Raw genomic sequence first — 17,844 nt, 5'->3', positions numbered from 1 at the left:
TGAGTAGCAGTGGTGGTTTAGTTGCTAAGTCATGTCCGACTCTTACAACCCCATGGACTGTATGTAGTCCATCAGGTTCCTCTGTCCGTGGGATTTCCCAGGCAAGCATACTGGAGTGGGCTTCCATTTCATTCTCCAGGGGATCTTCCCGACACAGGGATCAAACCCACGTCTCCTTCATTGCAGGTCAACTCTTTACTGATGGAACCACCAGGGAAGCAAGTGGTGAAAGCAGGCATCTTCGCCTTGTTCCTCATCTTAGAGGAAAAGTTTTCAGTTTTTCACCAACATGGGACATTATATTCACTGTGGATTTTTAATCTATGACTTTTATTGTGTTGAGGTAGAGTTCTTCTGTACCTAGTTTGTCAAGTGTTTTTATCATGAAAGAGTGTTGAATTTTGTCAGTTGCTTTTTCTGCATAGAAATGATCATTTATCCCCCCCTTCATTTGCTTAATGTGGTATATTACATTGGTCAGTTTCTGTTTGTTGAACCATCCTTGCATTGCAAGTTTTAATCCCACTCAGTCATATATATAGATAGTCTTTTGAATATGCTCCTGTGTTCTATTAGTATTTTGTTAAGGATTTTTTCACTGATGTTTGTAAGAGATAGTGGTCTGTCTGTAGTTTTCTTATCTTGTAGTGGTTTTGTCTGGTTTTGGTATTGGGGTAGTGTTGACCTCACAGAATGAATTAGGAAGTGTTCCCTTAACCAGTATTTTTATCGTGGTTTTGTTTATGATTTGATTTGTTTTTAAATGTAAATCAGTTCTCTGGGTAGTAGTAATGTGATATGGAGAAAGAAATTTAATGTGAGATGTTTTCCATATTAAGTAGTTAAAAAAAACGAGATAAAATAGACTGATTCTGTGGGAATAACTGAACTAAATGAAACGAAACTTTGTGGAACAATAGTCCATCTAGTTTCAAGACAGGTAACCTGAATTTATTAATACCACTGGAACTGTCATAAAAATAAGCTCTAAAATCAGCTTCAGAGCTAAATATTGTATTAATAAGCTTGTTCAAATTTAAATTTTAAAACATATATAATTTAGTATATGTACATTTTATTAGAACATAGAAAATGGGAAGTTGTAAACTTTCCAGACATTTAATAAATTGAGTATAGTGATATCAAAACCTGACAAATTTAACAGAAAAAATAAAATGCCTGGTCAGTCTCACTTATGTAAAAATAATATACTAATATATAAAATAATATAAACATATTTTTAAATGTTAACATAATAATAAAACTTGAACAATTTATCCTGGAAATGTGAAAGTGATTTACTACTAGGAAATCTATTGATGTAATACATCCCTGAAGAAAGGCGAGGTGGGTAAAACACAGTGGCCATTGTGGCTTGTTTTATAAAAAGAAACATATACATGAATTTCCATAAACCACATATGAGAGACTTTTATAAGAGACTTTTACTTCATTTATATTTTTTCATTACCAGTATATTTGGTCTTAACTTATGTTGTTTGCTGTTTTTGTTTCGTTCCCTTCTTGGTACTCTGATTTTTATTGTCAGTTTTGTCTTAGCTTTTTCTTGTCCAGTGATTTGGTAAGGTCTATATTCAATTTTAATGGTTATCATGGTATTTTACAATTGTTCAAAAGACTCTTAAATCCATATTTATATACTAGTCTAAGTCAACACTTATTAAACACATCTCTTTTTTCCCCTTCTATATGTCAGATGGACTTTTGTATACGTTATTTCTCCCCATTGCTCTATACAGTTATTGGGTAATATCTGTAGTTTTGAACCCTGGTTATTTGTATTTTTTTAGATCTGTCTCTGTTTTTAACTGTCTTTCAGTAGTCTTAACAGATTGTTTTATATAATGGCTTCTCCATTTTTGACTTTCTAATTTTGATTTGTGGGGTCTCAACTGGATCATTTTCAAGAAGTTCTTTGAAGGAAGATTGCTGGAGTCATATTTTCTGAGTCCTTGTATATTTAGTAATATATTTGTAGGCTTTCAGACTTTTTTTTTTTGACCAAGTATAATGTATTTGACTTCACAGAGTTTCTCTCTTAAAAGTCTGAAACTGTGCCATTTAATGTTGCAAAGAAATCCAAAGTCAACCTGAGTTGATTTTTTTCTTCAGGTTATTGAGTTTTCCTATTTCTATGGTTTTAGAAATTATGCTTTATCTATGCAGTTAAGATTTACCTAAACTTTTATAAGCACTTTTCTTCATTGGTTATTGTCATTGACATTTAGTAGTACAAAAGTTGAGTTTTTTTTTTAATTCAAGAAATTCTCTTTTGCTTTGTCTTAATTGTTTCTTTCCATTTCTTATTTTCTCCTTAGGATCAACTGTATTTCATAGTTTACATCTCCTTACTTTCTCTTTAAGTATCATTATGTTTCTAATAGTTTTCATCTCTAACTTTTTATTCTGCATTCTAAGACATTTTCTAAAGTTTATATTCTACATCACTGAATTAAATGTGTGATAGTGTTATTTTTATCCTTGTTTCCTCCAGTGTAATTTTAATTCTGCATTATTTTTCGTGCTTTCACCTTGGTCTGTCCTCCAGTATTCTATTCCAAAGATAAGAAATCATGTTGTAATCTACTGATGCCAAATAGTTTTCTAGAAATTTGTTTATGATTCCTACTTGTAAATGACTTTCCTCTCCTTGAATTGTCTGAATGGTATTCCTCATGAGTGTTTGCCGGAAGGCAATGTAGGTGAGTTGTCCACAGCTCTGCATTTTCTCAGCTCAGGTGATCTCTGACCTACAGCAGTACTGTTTCTTACATAATTGTCTTAGCTTAGTTTCCAGAGTCTTTAATGGAGTTTTCTTCACCTTCATTTCCTGGTTGTGTGCTATTCTGAACAAGTGAGCATAATGATAGAAAAATGATAGCAGATATTCTTTGCTACTGGAGATCCTTAACACATCTATCCTATAGACAGTGTTTTACATAGACAGTGTCTTGCCAAGTTGTTTTGGGGGCAATTTGTTCTAACTAGAACAAGAAACAGAATAGTAATGGAGGGGGCAATAGAAAATACTGGCTGCCGTCTCAAAACATAGCACCCATACAATAGAGAAACCAGATGCGTGGTTTTCTGTTAGTGTGTTTCTGAAGCAGAAGACCATAGAGAGAAGCTAAGGATCTTTACATATACTTGCATGTGGCTTGTTCTCAGGCCCAGGGTAACTGGTGGGTATTTTTCTTTTCTGTTCTTTTGACTTGCACTACCTTAATTTGCTCATTCTTTTGTTTTTTTCCAACCATTTCTTACTGAGTTCCATGTGCCAGGCACTTTGCTAGGTACAGGATATTATATACTGTTGAACAGAACAGTGTTCTTTCATTGATGGGAGAAATAGTTTCTGAATTTTGTTGACAGTGCATTTTGGTGATGATGTGATGCTTTATTTCCCTATTCTTCTTCTTCTTTTTTTCTTAGTAAGTATTTTCTGGCAAGTTGAGAAAGGTTATATTAATAACTATAACCTAAATACCAGTTTTAAATTCTTTTGTTGTGAGCAGTTTTTAAGTTGCTCTGAATCAGAAAATAATTTTTATAAATATAATGTTCATTATCTTGATCTTAAAGTATTATTTCTCCCCAAACTTCTTGTGATGACTAATTTACTACCATCTTCTCTTTTTTCTTAAACTTTCTTAGCTTTCTTAGATGAATAAAATTGTCATATCAACAAAATTACCATGTTTTATATGATCTCAACAAATGTTTTGGCATTATGGCACTTTAGTTTACCTTAGAGTTTTCATAACTAGTTGAAAGGCAAGCAGTAAAGCTGTATTAGGTGATAATAGATTGAAGAATTTGGTACTTTTTAAAATGTATTATCTGGTATTTATTTTTAAACATAATATTTGAAGGATTTTATTTTTCTCACCACTTTGTATATAAGCGAATAGAGGTAATTTTTATATGTGTTGCTTATATTTAGAGAAAAGGTATTCTGGAATTTTTTATACTCAGTGCTTCCAGTAAATATTATGAGCTTTTAAACAAAACAAAACAGAAAATCACAGAATTTGGCATATAAATAGACAAGAAGAAACATAAAGTACACAGAGACCTATAAGTGTGAAATGTAATGAATAAAGCAATTGTTTAATTTTAGTAATAAGCAAGGCCATAAAAGCAAGTTAGAGCATTGATTTACAGTTTAGATAACTAACATATTCATTAAATAGTTTGTAACAGTTATTGTTAAGGAAAGGGGACTTTAAGCAAAACAGGACCTGGCAGTTAAAAGTACATGTCACTTTATTCTCCCAGAATCCTCAGTATTAAAAAAACAAGAAGCTTTCTGTATGCACTGATTGGGGCAGAATTAATTTTATAAGATTGTAGTCATATTGAGGGTAAGAACTATATGTAAATTACTTTGTGCCGCAGAATGTTATAGTAAAAAAAAGATGTGGTGCTTTTGATGAAGAAGACAAAATCTTTAGGGAGAAACATAGTGTCTTCTTAGGTAAGATTAATAGTAATGTTTTCTTTAAAGGTAGTTGTCAGGATTTGGAAGTCTTTTCCATTAGCTACACCAGTCTCAGCCAGTTTGCTCACATCTGAGGCAGTTTTGTTAAATTTGATGTTGTGTAGGGGAAGGGAACAACTTCAGGTGAAGTGCAGAGCATGTTGTTTTCACAGCTCTTTCACCTAGGGATTAGAAGTCTTCTCCGCCTCCCTACTTCATCCCCATACCGAAGTATCGGCAGAGATCCCAAAGCCCCAATCTACATGCTGTCTTTAGCTGAAAATCACGCTCACAGAATTTACTGTTTGTGTTGGTTCTTCAGTTAATCATACTAGTCCAGCTGCAGTTTGCTTTCACATTGAGGTAAGAAACATAGCTAATTGGTGTATTGTATCTATTTTGTAGTGGAGGTGAGCTAGCATTGCTGAAAGATTCATGCATTACATCCATTGGAAACTTGCCTGAATGCTAAGTTTGATATTTTCTACAGGTTTGATATTTGCAAGCTTGTTTTGATTGTTTATGCTGTAGCTGAATAAAAGGATACTTAACATGTTTTCTCTAAACTCTTTTAAAATAATCATGTTTAAATAATGTGGGACTTTAATTTTGAACTCATAATTTCTATGTATTTATAATGATTTCTATGCTTGTTTCTAGGGGCCACCTACAGATGCTCCTGCAGTGGACACAGCAGAACAAGTCTATATCTCTTCCCTGGCACTGTTAAAAGTAAGTGTTGAATGGAGTTACTGCTTTTACTGAGCTCTGCTGCTTTCTCTGTGTCTTTTACATTGAAATATTTTTCGTAGTAACCCTCTCATACATGTTTTAGGTGCGTGTATAAATAGAGTGGTTTTATTTCCACTGAAACACAATTAGGTTATTAATTAAAAGAGGGGTGTTCGAAGAGCTCAAAGGCTTTGTGTCTGTGTATCTTCCTCTTTACAGATGTTAAAACATGGTCGAGCTGGAGTTCCAATGGAAGTTATGGGTCTTATGCTTGGAGAATTTGTGGATGATTACACCGTCAGAGTGATCGATGTGTTTGCTATGCCACAGTCAGGAACAGTGAGTACCTTTATGGTTGCCTGCTGCAAGTAACTGTTTCTTTTTTCTTTTCCTATGCAAAATAACTCATATGGTAATTTTATTGATAGAAAAATTAATTATAAAGGATTAATAACAATAATTTTTAGACTGTATTGAGTTAAATCTTGTAGATGAATTATGAATTCCCTATAGGTCTACAGACTAAGTGATGCTAACATTTAATCCCTTTACTTGTTCTTTCAGCTTTAACTAGCATAGTGTACTGGATTTATGCTATTTTAATATGGTAGGATATTAGTTTGATTAGTTTGAATACTTAGTTCAAAAGTTTTCAGAGACTCAAAGTTTTAAATCATGAACATTGTCTAGTCCTCATGTTTTGTTCTTACTGTTTTGAAATAGCACCCATTTAAAAATGTTCTATATATGGTAATGTATGACTCTTAAGCTTTTCCTATTCAAAATGTTAAGTTTAAAAAAACCAGAAACCATGACAGACTTTAGTTCTTTTTGCCTGGTTGTGGTATTTTGTCATAGACTAAGCATACTGCATACTGATTGTGAAAGTCCTCTACCCATCTACCCATGGGAGTTTTTTGTGGGGTTGTTGTTTTTTTTCCTGTTTTGTTTAATGCATTGGACTTGTAGATAGGTGTGTATTATGATTTTTAAAAACTGGCCAAAACCAAAAACCATTTACTGACTTTCCAAAAAATAACACACGTATTCTTCTCATCCATTTGCCTAAGAGAATATGTATATTTATCTGATGAATGTCCTTATGTGGATATCTGTTATAGTAAAGGGTTCTTAAGTTTTAATATCCTTTATTTCCTTGTAAATGTTTGTTTGATCATATAAAATAGAATATTTGATCTCTATGTTCACTCTGTGTAGTAGAATTGGAAAGTTTCTCTTCTAGCCCAAGAGTTAGCAAACTTTTTCTGTAAAGACATATGTCTCTGTCTCATATTCTTGTTTTTTTTTTTAAACCACCCTTTAAAAATGTAAAAAAACATTCTTAGCCTGTAGGCAGCAGATTGCATACCCCTGTTCTTGAGGATGCACTCTCAATTAGAATTCAAAATACTGTTTGTTTTGGTGGGAAGAAGTGCTTATGTTAACTGGTTTGTTTAAGTAGATTAGACTTAAATTCCTGATGTTAGAGGGAAGCCTTGAGGGAGCTATAATGACAGTAATCTATCACTGGAGAGATGACATGAATGCCTTTAATTCTTACATGTCCTAAAATTTTCTTTTGGTTGAACTAGCAAAATAATGTAGCATTTAAAAGACTTGGTTACAGATTGTCTCTTGTGGGAAATTTTTTGAGAATGCTTTTGTATTTGAGGTAATATTTCAAATGTATGTTATTTCCCACCAATTGCCTAATCTACCAAGAAGTCTTAAAAAAAGCACTGAACTTCCTCCCTTCCCAGCTCAGCCACCCAAAAAAACAAGAAAAATGAACTCTTTAAATTGTTAAATTATTTTCCTTCCAGGGTCTTTACATTACTGAAGTAAAAAAAAAAGAAAAAGACTTGAACTGTTGATTATAACAATAGCCAAATAGTCATAGAACTTTGAATGAGATGGAAGGGACTTATTGCCTATCAGTTATCAGAGGATGATTTTAGGAAGTATGCTTGCCTAGACAAATCTAAACAAGAAGCTATTGATTCACTAATATGGTATTTCTTGTGTGGGTGTGTATTTGTGTGTGTACACATTAGTCATGACTGTAAACTCATATAAAGCATCCTAAAAATTACCTTAACTCATTAACAGCAGTTTGGTACTTGACAATTTTTTGGTACTTGGCAATTTAAAAAGTTTTATTGATGTATGATTTATAATGAATGACATGGGTATCAAATATGGGTATCAAAATCTATTAAATTATTTTGGTATCCCCAAATAATGTACATAGGTTTCTTGGCAGTAGCTTTTTGTTCATTATCTTGTAATACAAATTTTTTTTATTGTTGTAGAAGCTAACCATTTTTTTATTTTTTCTAAACCAGGGCGTTAGTGTGGAGGCAGTTGATCCAGTGTTCCAAGCTAAAATGTTGGATATGTTGAAGCAGACAGGAAGGTAAATATTTCAAGTGATCATATAATGGAATAATGGGAAATATTTTCAGAAATATGTCTCAGAATTTTAGATGTTTATGAATATCATTCTTAGGGAAAAAAAACTGTGTTGTTAATGTGATAGTGTTACTCTTAGTGCTTACCTATCTAGTATCTCTTTCCTGTAGAGTCAAAGAAATTTGCCAGTCAGAAAAATGCCTCATGTTAAAATTCTCAACCATTCCATAGTAAACTTGGACTGTAGCTTCCCTCTGTTTAGCATATGGAGTTACTCTCTAGTCACTTATAATTGAAAGAGCTTGTATGTTCCAAAATTCAAGAGTTGCAGCTAAATAAAATTCTGAATATTGAATTATATTTGTAGTCATATCTAGTTTTACAGACAGGGAAAGTAGAATTCAAATATTGTTCAGGTTTTTTACCCCAGATTAAATCTCTCAATAGTTGTCATTCTCTTGCTCAAATTCTTCTACTGTGGAAAAAAACTTCAAAATTAATGTTAGCAAAAGGCTCAGCAGCTGGGCAGAACAGTGCAAATTGGTTTTTGACTGAGTTCCTAGTTCTCTTGCTGGTTTAATTGATATTTAATCCTTTCACAACAGTGGATCCTGGTGTCCATTGTTAAAAATGTACTCTGCCTGAAAAATTCAACTCCCAGAGCTAAGGAGTTAAAGAGTAGATATTTACTTGAATGCTGAAAGGGTAAAAACTGGCTCTGAGAAAGTGTGGTAACAAGGTGAAAAACTGAAAGCCTTATCTACCACTGCTAATGTGCATCTCTTAATGATAGCACTCCTTTGTCACACTTATTCATTTCCATGTTTTCTGGGTAATATGGTGTATGATTCAGTGTTTCTAATGGTGTTTTTTCACACCTGTGTGTTTTTCATCTCTTCTTGATTTATACCCTGTTAGTGTGTTGTTTCTTTTCATATCATAAATGTATTACTTGTTCTATTCTGAACGGCTAAATGCCCTCTTTGTTTCAGGCCTGAGATGGTTGTTGGTTGGTATCACAGTCACCCTGGCTTTGGTTGTTGGCTTTCTGGTGTGGATATCAACACTCAGCAGAGCTTTGAAGCCTTGTCGGAGAGAGCTGTGGCAGTGGTTGTGGATCCCATTCAGAGTGTAAAAGGAAAGGTAGAGTGGATTCTGTCTTTATTAGCATCTCCTGCCACATTCTGTTTACAGATACATTAAATAAAAATCTATTTTGTTTAAAGCTTTTCTTAATTACAGAATGAAACCCTGGTCTCTTTACTTAAAAAAACAACCAAACAAAAAACTTGCAAGTCAATAAATGTGTCTTGGTATTATTACTAGCAATTTAACTATTTAGAGATTTGTTTCTTCTTTAATCAGTCAGAAGTGTTTATCTTTAAATAATTTTATTTCATAGATTTAAGAATGTTAAATCATACTGAAAGCCTGCTTTTCACATTTTATTAATATTTTTATAAACATTTCTACACCTTTTATTTTAAAATGGTAAATTTGGGATTGGCACAGTGTTTACCAAATCTAGTTTAATAGCTCTCTTTTGCAGACATTGTACAGGCATATTCTGGAGTTGTATGTTCCAAATATTTTAGACAATGAAAACTTGCCCCAAACACTTGGTATCAACCGTTTGCATTTTGGGAGTGAGGACAGAGATGAATGATTAGATAAGCTAAATGATTCTGAAAAGAGATTAACTTGCAAAGCATATTGGGTTATATTTGTTCTTGTTGAAATCTTTTGTTCTTGTTTAGTTCTTTTTTCCTTCTTTCTTTTCTTTTTTCCTTCTTTTTTTTGTTCGTTCGTTCTTTTTTTTTTTTTTTCCTTCTTTTTCTTTCTTACTAGCCCCATATGCCATTTTCCTATTTCCTGCCTCATGACAGCAGGGAGCAGCTCTATTATCACCTTCACAGAGCTGTCTGCAAATGTGAGAGGCAATTCGATTTTGCTCAACCACAGGGAGAGTGGATTAGAAAAACTACAGAACATACAGAAATTGGCTAGGTGGTTACTGCTTTAAAATACTGCTGAGGTGTCTTGTTTGAGCATGTACTTCCATTGTAGTGTAGAATAATTGTTAAAATAAAATGACAATACGTTTATGGAATCCTTTTTATGCAGCTTTTACAAATAATTTTTGGAGCACTTAAAAATAAATATTAGCTTGCTATATGAGACCTGGAGTTTGATAGTAATGCAGATTACATTTACATCTGCTCACCAGCTCAAACCAACTAAACATGGTTGTTAAAACATGGGAGTTTTTTTCTCTCATGAATTTGAAGTTGAACACTTTTTGACATTATATTACTATGATGAATAAAAATTGAGGTCTTCTCTAAATCATGATACTATTAGATGTGATTTAGCTTTTCAGAGGCAGAAACTAGCCACAAAAATAATAGTAGAAACTGATAGTAGGCAGGTCTGACTGGGTGACTTCTGAGGCTTGCTATATACCTGTATTTCAACTTATTTACTTTCTTTTTCTATTAAATGTGTTGTTTTTTAACTGATATAGATAAAAGGAATCGAAAATCCTTGAATTTTGTTAGTTTTATGAATTATAGTACAGTATAGTATTTCTTAAGTTTAATTCTCTGATAATTAAGATACCTTTTAAAAAAGTAACCCATAAGTAACTCATTTAAGTAATAATTATTTTAGAAATATAACTATCTGATTAAATTCCCCCCCCACAACACTTATAAATAATAACTGAAACTTAAATTTAAATATAATTAGAATTCTGTTTTGTAGTTTTAGTGTGACTTTTTATGATACTTAACTTGTGATAGTGGCTAGTTTGTAAAGGAAAATATAAAGTTAAATACAATGAAAGAAAGCATTTTCAAAATAGAATGTAAGTAAATGAATATGTGTTTTGGTTATCTTGTTTAAAGTATTTTAAATGGCAGCTTTAGTTTCCAAACCTAGTTTAGGTATTATATAATAGTGGAGTTGCATTGTTTGTTTCTAATTAAGCATAACTCATGTTAAAAGAGTGCGTTCATTAAAAAATGCACTTGTATCACATGACAGTTGTAATGTGGTAAAATGTAGTGTTTTAAAATGTATATCAAAGACTACTTTATGGAATTACATGTATCACTGTCTTGTTTTATATGTCTTGAAAAAATATTTTTGGAAAAAATTTAGTATTAGCATCTATCATTATTTCACATCACTTGTTGTACCTAACATATATATATTCATGCAATTATATTACCTCAAATAAGGATCTAGTTCTTTGTCAATAATTTAACTTCATTTATAAGGTACCTGAGTTTGGTTATCATTTATAGTTCTCTCAATGTCTCAAAACTATGAATTAAATTAAGTTTTAGTAAATCCATGGCCAGAGTGTTCTAGTTAAATCATTAAATTTAAGAATATAAACTTAAAAAATAATAATAACATAGGACTCGCCCTTCCCCTTCTCTGTACAAGATTTAGCAAAGCTGTTAAAATGATTAGATCAAGAGTTAAAAAATGACAGTCTATGTATAAATGATTTAAGTTGGGTCTCTGTTCTTTTAATACTTCTTTCCTGTATATTTTTATCTTTTAATTTTTGTAAGTCCTAGTATTATCGCCCTGATTTTGAGTGATTAGGTAAAAATGGATTCTTTCTTTGTAATCTCAATCCATAAAGTTTGATTTCCTTTTATTATTTCATTTTTTTGCTTGACTCTATATGAATTTCTTGCTATGTGCCAGGTATTGTGGTAATAACCATATGAATTTAACTCATTTATTCTTTTTGGTAATTCTGGAAATAGACTCTATTGTTCTGTCAATAAAAGAGTAAAAAAAAATTTATAGTCAGAGAGATCACTTTGCCCCAAATCCTCCTATTATGTAATAAACAGCAGAACAAGTATAAGAATCTAGGTCTATAAAAGTAAAGAACTCAAGCTGTTTACTGACTCTTTAATATGAACAATGTAATCAGAATCACTTGGGAATGGAAAATTGGTACCAAAGTCATTGCAGGGCCTTTTCTTAATTTACATTGGTAGATGTCATTCTCTTCAGCATAAGTCAGAGGAAGGAACTGTACATTTTCTCAGAGTTCTCAATAGTTCTGTGTGCTATTTTTAGTAGGTATTATATATTAATTGATTTTCTTATATAGTATTTTTCTATTAATTAAAAATAATTTAGGCAGACTCATGTTTGTCAGCTTTTGTGATATCCCTAACCAGCATAAACAATCAAATGTACTATATGATAAATAATCCATATCTCTGTATATTGTGTAAGCCTGCAAGTATTTTTAAATGAGACAGGTGAAAAATCAATGATAATAACATTTGTAATTTAAATGGAGTATAAGCGTATAGAAATTACCATTGAGTTCTTCTCTAAATTTACCAGTAAAATAGTTTTTAGGATTCTCTTTTAGTTTACTGATAATGAAAACACATATGAAAACGTTTTAATCTTCAGTTTTCAAGAGGCGTGGTGGCAGCCTCTTGCTTAATGTTTTGTTATCCTGTATATTCAGCCTACAACTGAACTCGATGAATTTAGAAGTAAATTCAGCTTGTAATATGACTATACTTCTTCATTAGGGCAAAAAGAATAATCACTTTGTGCAAAGTCGAAACTAGACTACAACTATTACTACTTTTTTTGAGAACTAATTTTCTTGACAAGATTCCTGTCAATAAAATGTTCAGATGTTACCTGCTGACTCCAAACAATCTTTGTATCTATTCCCTATTTTGAAAGCATAAAAAAAAAAAAAATCACTGAAACCCCTTTATCCCAAATAAATCTTCACACTGGCTGGACTTTCTTGAAGATTTTTTGTTTACTTCGTTTGGAAATATCCAATGGGCTTCTGAAAATATGTTGTTTTATCTGGTTTCAGATCAACTCATCATCAGATACTTCTTAAGTGTACCTGATATGCTTATTTGCTAATGATTTTGGGGTATTAAATAAATAAAAAATAGTCTTAGCCTCTTTGAGAAGTCATACATATTTAGTGTCACTAGTAAGCCAGGTAACATTCTGCCAATTATATGCTGATAATCCTACACTGCATACTGATATAATACAAACTAACTATACTATACTGCTTTGTTTCTGTAACTAAGTATTGAATTGGTTGCTAGTGACAAATAATTCAACTAATACTTAGAACCTTTTATGTATCGACATGCAATAAAATAGTATTGTGTAGCAAACATAGTAAATGCAAATTAAATGAAATGTAGGCCGAAATCAGTGTAAGCTGCACAGAGTAAATGAAACTTGGACCAAATTTTAAGGACATTACTTAGAAAAAAGGAGCTTGTACTTTATGCGGAAAATGTAGAAATGATACCATTCAAAGTGGTTCTTTGTTCACTCTTTTTTCGCAGAATGATGTTAGAATGTTTCGCAGAATTATATTAGAATATAAAATGAGTAGTTTTTATTGTTGTTTTTTAATCAGTGTTTTACAAAAAAGTTAGGGCTTTGAAGAGTAGAAACAAATAAAGGAGGAAAGAATTAGGGAATGAAGAAGAGCTTACTTTTTATTTTCAGGTATCTAGAAGGTTATGTCTTTTTCAAGGTAAGGGGGGAAATAGTTTACTTATCCAAGAAATTTTCTATTAGAAAGTTTTAAGATGGTGGAGATTTTAAACTGTTCAATAATAGTTTTGTTTCTTATATTTCATAAAGGCTGAGGATAAGTAGAGCACAGGCTTTGGGGTCAAGTCTGCATTAGAATCCAGTTTTAACTTGTTTTACAGCATGACCTTGAGTATGTTATCTAATACTCTTGATGTTCAGTTTTCTCATCTGTAAAACAGGGATTTTAGTAACTATCTCATAGTGTTATGAATATTGTGAAGTGGTGTATATACACACTGTGCACATGCATGTAGAAGATGTGCAATAAATGTCGCTTCACTATTCTAAAGATTAAAATAATTGATACTTAAAAGGAAAACCGACTAGCATATTTTTAAAAATAGAATCTGAATATTTTTGAAAATTTTAAGAATAAGTGTATAAATTAATTACTAATTTGCTCATTTTAGGAAGGTGAAGGTAACAACTACAAAAGAAATGAAAAAGTTCCCTTTTTATATTTTGTACATTCAGACTAATTTAGGAATAGTCATCTAATTCAGCTGATGTTTTTATTGGGCACTTACTGCTTTTCCAACATATTTCTCTGGGGCATGCTGATGAAAAAGAATGTCAATATATTATGCTAAAATTCTGACCTTTGAGGGAATTGATGTGATTAAAATCATTTTGTGTTTTATTCATCCGTCTATGGATTTCCCCAGTGGCTCAGTGGTAAAGAATTCGCCTGCCGGGCAGGAGCTGCAGCAGATGGGGGTTTGATCCCTGAGTTGGGAAGATCCCCTGGAGGAGGGGAGAATCCCATGGACAGTGGAGCCTGGTGGGCTACAGTCTGTAGGGTCGCAAAGAGTCAATCATGAATGAAATGACTTCACACACACACACACACCCCCACACACCCACACACACCTAAATTTTGTCTCCCCCACAAGATTGGAGCTTCTTTTTTTTTTTTTGGAGCTTCTTTTAAGGGAGAAATTTTTCCTTATCCTGAAATTCATGCATTGTTTGCAAAAAATAGTTTTTTTCATAAGTGGTTATAAAATAAAATCAAGGAATGAGTATGTCAGTGGTCAACTATTACCAATTCTGACTTAACATGTAAGAAAACTGCAGCTAATTTTGTGAGGTTTAGGAAGTAATTTGTATATGTTAGTGATGATAGAGTCATATTTTAAATGAGTGAAACATGAGATTGACAAGGTCAGTGAGCCAGTGTTTCATAGACATTAGCCTTGATAAATCTGAATTTTGTGTAATCAGAGCTAGAGTTCAAGTTTGTCATGTCATTTGTCTTTTAAAGCTAGTGGAATACATTTAGCTATTATTCATAAGATTTTCTTTTCATCAACATCCCATAAAAGTTAATTTCAGGGCTGAATAGTCCCTATCTCGAATTTTGTATACACACACACCTTTTCTTTGCCTAGTTTTCCAGGCTGAAAGAGAAAAATAGAAAATAGGACACATAAAAATTCTATTTCTATTCCTAATATAGCTTTGTGAGCATACTCATCCAACTCTTGGAACAAGTTTAGTTACTATATTATCTTTTGTTTGTGCCCTGTTTTTCACTCTTAGTATCAATTTGAAGTTTTATAACATTCAGATATAATCTGTGAGGATGTCTTAAGAAAATATTTTAGGTGTTAGTGTGCATATACTATTCCTGCTAGACTTAATAGTTTATAACACTAATTTATCTATATAATCAGAAATTGTCAGTTAAGAATGTTAAAGCAATTTTATGTTTAAAATTCTATGTATAAATCTGATATACAACTAACAGTTCCTAAATGTCATTCTTTTAATTTCAGACTTCTGTATTAATAATACAGTTTGTGGGCAAATTTATTGTTGTTTAGTAATTCTATGCATTTGAGTGATAAGAAATCTGCTTCAAATTAGTTTGAATTCAACTGTTTCTGTAAAAATGCAGGAAAACCTTTAAAACAATGTCCCATTATCTATAAAATTATTTATTGGCTCTTTTGCCTCTTGAATGCTTTTCTATCTTCAATGGAATGAACCCTGGTCATTCATTCTACAGACACTGGTCGATCATACTGTGTGCCAGGCATGCCGTGGACACACAGGGCATTAAGATCTACTCCCTGTTTTAATGCCAGTGTTGTACCGGAAAATGGAACCTGTAACTTTATATAAAAGGTCTTTTCATAGCCCATATATATTAGTTGCTTAATTTCATACTCAAATGATTTGATATTAACCCTTGTTAATTGTGACGATGTTTCTGAGCCTAGGACTTGGTTTTATCTGCTTTAGCATGTTGTTATCTCTGTAATTTCCTCTGGAGGGTAGAATTGACTATGGTTGTAGATTTTCTTCTAAGTCATAATTGATCATTATTCTAATAATCAGTGGTTATTCTTAGACCACTAGTAAGCTTTTCAATTGATGCCTGCTGCCACTTTTTGTATTCCAAATAGCTTTTCTGTGTACAGTTTTTATTCCTAATTAAACACAAATCAAAGGGGAATGGACTTTCCTGGCGGTCTAGTGGTTAAAACTCCATGCTTCCATCGCAGAGTGTGCGGGTTCCATCCCTGGTCAGGAAACTAAGATCCCGTATGCCATGCAGTGTGGCCAAAAAAAAACCCAACAACCAAAAATGCTTTCTTGGAGCTTTTCAGTTTAATAGATAATCTATTAAATCTTTTCTGTACTATATGCATTAGGGGTCCCAAGAACTCTGCTGGGGAATGGATATTTGGTGGCATATAAAACACAAACCTTGCTGGGAAGTAACTGAATCTAAGAGTGGTCTTTTTTTTTGCTTTTGTGTTAGGATAACTGTTCCATCAGATAACTTGGTGGTGAAGACTACTGGCTTTGGCATCCTGTGTATGTACAGATGATAGTGGTGTCACTTACTGGTTGTCATCTCATTTAATTTATTCAAGTCCTTGGAGCCTCAGTTTCCTTATCCATAAATTAAGAATATCAATGCCTACTTCTTGGTTGTTGAGTATTAGTGTAATTTCTATGCAATATATAAGTAATAAGCCCAGTAAAAATATGTAAAAAGGACACATACCAAAGTAATTGAGTTTTACATTTTTTTTCCTACGAAAATGACTGTACCTTTTGAGAAACGGCAGTTTGAAGGATGTATTTGTGGTTTTTTTTTTTTGAAGGTGATGTTAAAGTGCAAGAAGTGTATATAAATCCTTTATTTCCCTTATCCCCTCCGTACTACCTTTCTAACGCGGGTGAGCCCGAGCTTTTAGTCTCTGGAGCCTTTTATTCCTTTACTTTATGTGGAACTGTCAATAAACATACTAATTGTGTTGCTTTCTTTTGTCTACTAAACAGGAGTCTGAAGTCACTTGTCCTTTTTGTATTGACTGACAGGGTAGCCACCGATAGATTTGGTAATCCTAAGTTCGTTACCCAACCAGTGACCCAGAGATGCTGGTCTCTTGTAGCTCATTAATAGTCCCTGAGGAATTCAGTTTTTAATTTCACTGTTTATTAGTCACCTCTAATTCTAGAAATACCTATCCTAGAGGAATACCAAAATTCTAGGCATATTGTCTTTTTTTTTTTTTAATATTTAGTGTAGCTGTTACATTTTTTATTTTATTTAGAAATTTTCCTAGGGGAATTTGTCTTAAACTTTAACACTGTACTGCAGTAGCAATATTCTGCATAGTTTACTGTGTCAGTTTGAGTGCTCCAAGAATCAAATGCCAGAATAGGATTTGGTCTCTGCAAGAGATTTATTTGGGGAAACACCTTTAGTGGATAAAAGGGAGACTCTTCAGACAGCAGTACAGGTCTGACAATGTGGAAGGAGAAAGGGAAGGAAGGATTGAGTAGGAAGAGCATCATACTGCATGCAGCATATGCCTAAGAAAGTTTCAGCCAGGCTGTTGGGGGAGTCCTTGAGACCGTTGTCCTTTAGAAGAAGCCCTTATTTGGTAGGAATGGCTATGTTTGTAGTACCTTTAGTGTGCCCAGTCATTGACTGGGAATAGCCCTAGGGAGATGTGTCCTGGGGAACCCCCAGAGGATGCAAAAGTGTAGCATCTGGAGTTTGTGAGTCAGCTATGCTCTCTGCAGTAGGTTCTGCTGAAAGGAGATCCAGCCTGGGCAAGTCCGTGACTGCCACAGTTAGTAGCACTAAGAACCATAGTGGTAGGTACACAAACATTGTTTTATTTAATTTTATCAAATGGCATCATTCATGAGCACATGGTGATACTGGAAAGTCAAATAGCGGTTAACTTGGCTCACTTAATTCACAGGTGAGAGAACCAGAACTCTAACTTAGGCAGGTTTCTGACTCCCCAGTGTCTTAAGCATTTAAATACCTATACCATACTGAGTACATGCATAGACTATAAAAATTCTGCTAAACTTTATTTCGTGACTTAACTATATTCTTTTTAGAAAGTTTCATGAATCTAAAAATGTCTAATTACCTTTCACCATACTAGTTTCCAGAGATCGATTTGTTTTCATTAAAGTATATATATTCAGAGCTGTGGCTTTACTGTTTGAATTTTGATGCATGTCTTCACTTGTCAAAAAAAAGTACATTATGCTAGTTACACTCCATCCCCCTTTTCTCCCAATAT

The 17,844-nt window shown here is 32.9% G+C and overlaps 1 protein-coding gene across 2 annotated transcripts in view; it reads left to right on the top strand.

The window, feature by feature from the left end:
- The window catches only part of PSMD14 (proteasome 26S subunit, non-ATPase 14), a 99,646-nt gene that overhangs the window by 51,038 nt on the left and 30,764 nt on the right, over positions 1 to 17,844 (top strand). For both annotated transcript variants that reach the window (XM_043894240.1, XM_043894241.1), the window contains 4 exons: positions 5,162 to 5,233; positions 5,453 to 5,572; positions 7,579 to 7,649; positions 8,638 to 8,788. In XM_043894240.1, the coding sequence (XP_043750175.1) occupies positions 5,162 to 5,233; positions 5,453 to 5,572; positions 7,579 to 7,649; positions 8,638 to 8,788 (414 nt within the window). The remainder of the gene's footprint in view (positions 1 to 5,161; positions 5,234 to 5,452; positions 5,573 to 7,578; positions 7,650 to 8,637; positions 8,789 to 17,844) is intronic.

The sequence above is a fragment of the Cervus elaphus genome, chromosome 33 (genome assembly GCF_910594005.1).
Source record: "Cervus elaphus chromosome 33, mCerEla1.1, whole genome shotgun sequence".
Classification (NCBI taxonomy): Eukaryota; Metazoa; Chordata; class Mammalia; order Artiodactyla; family Cervidae; genus Cervus; species Cervus elaphus.
This window is presented reverse-complemented; position numbering and strand designations above follow the sequence as displayed.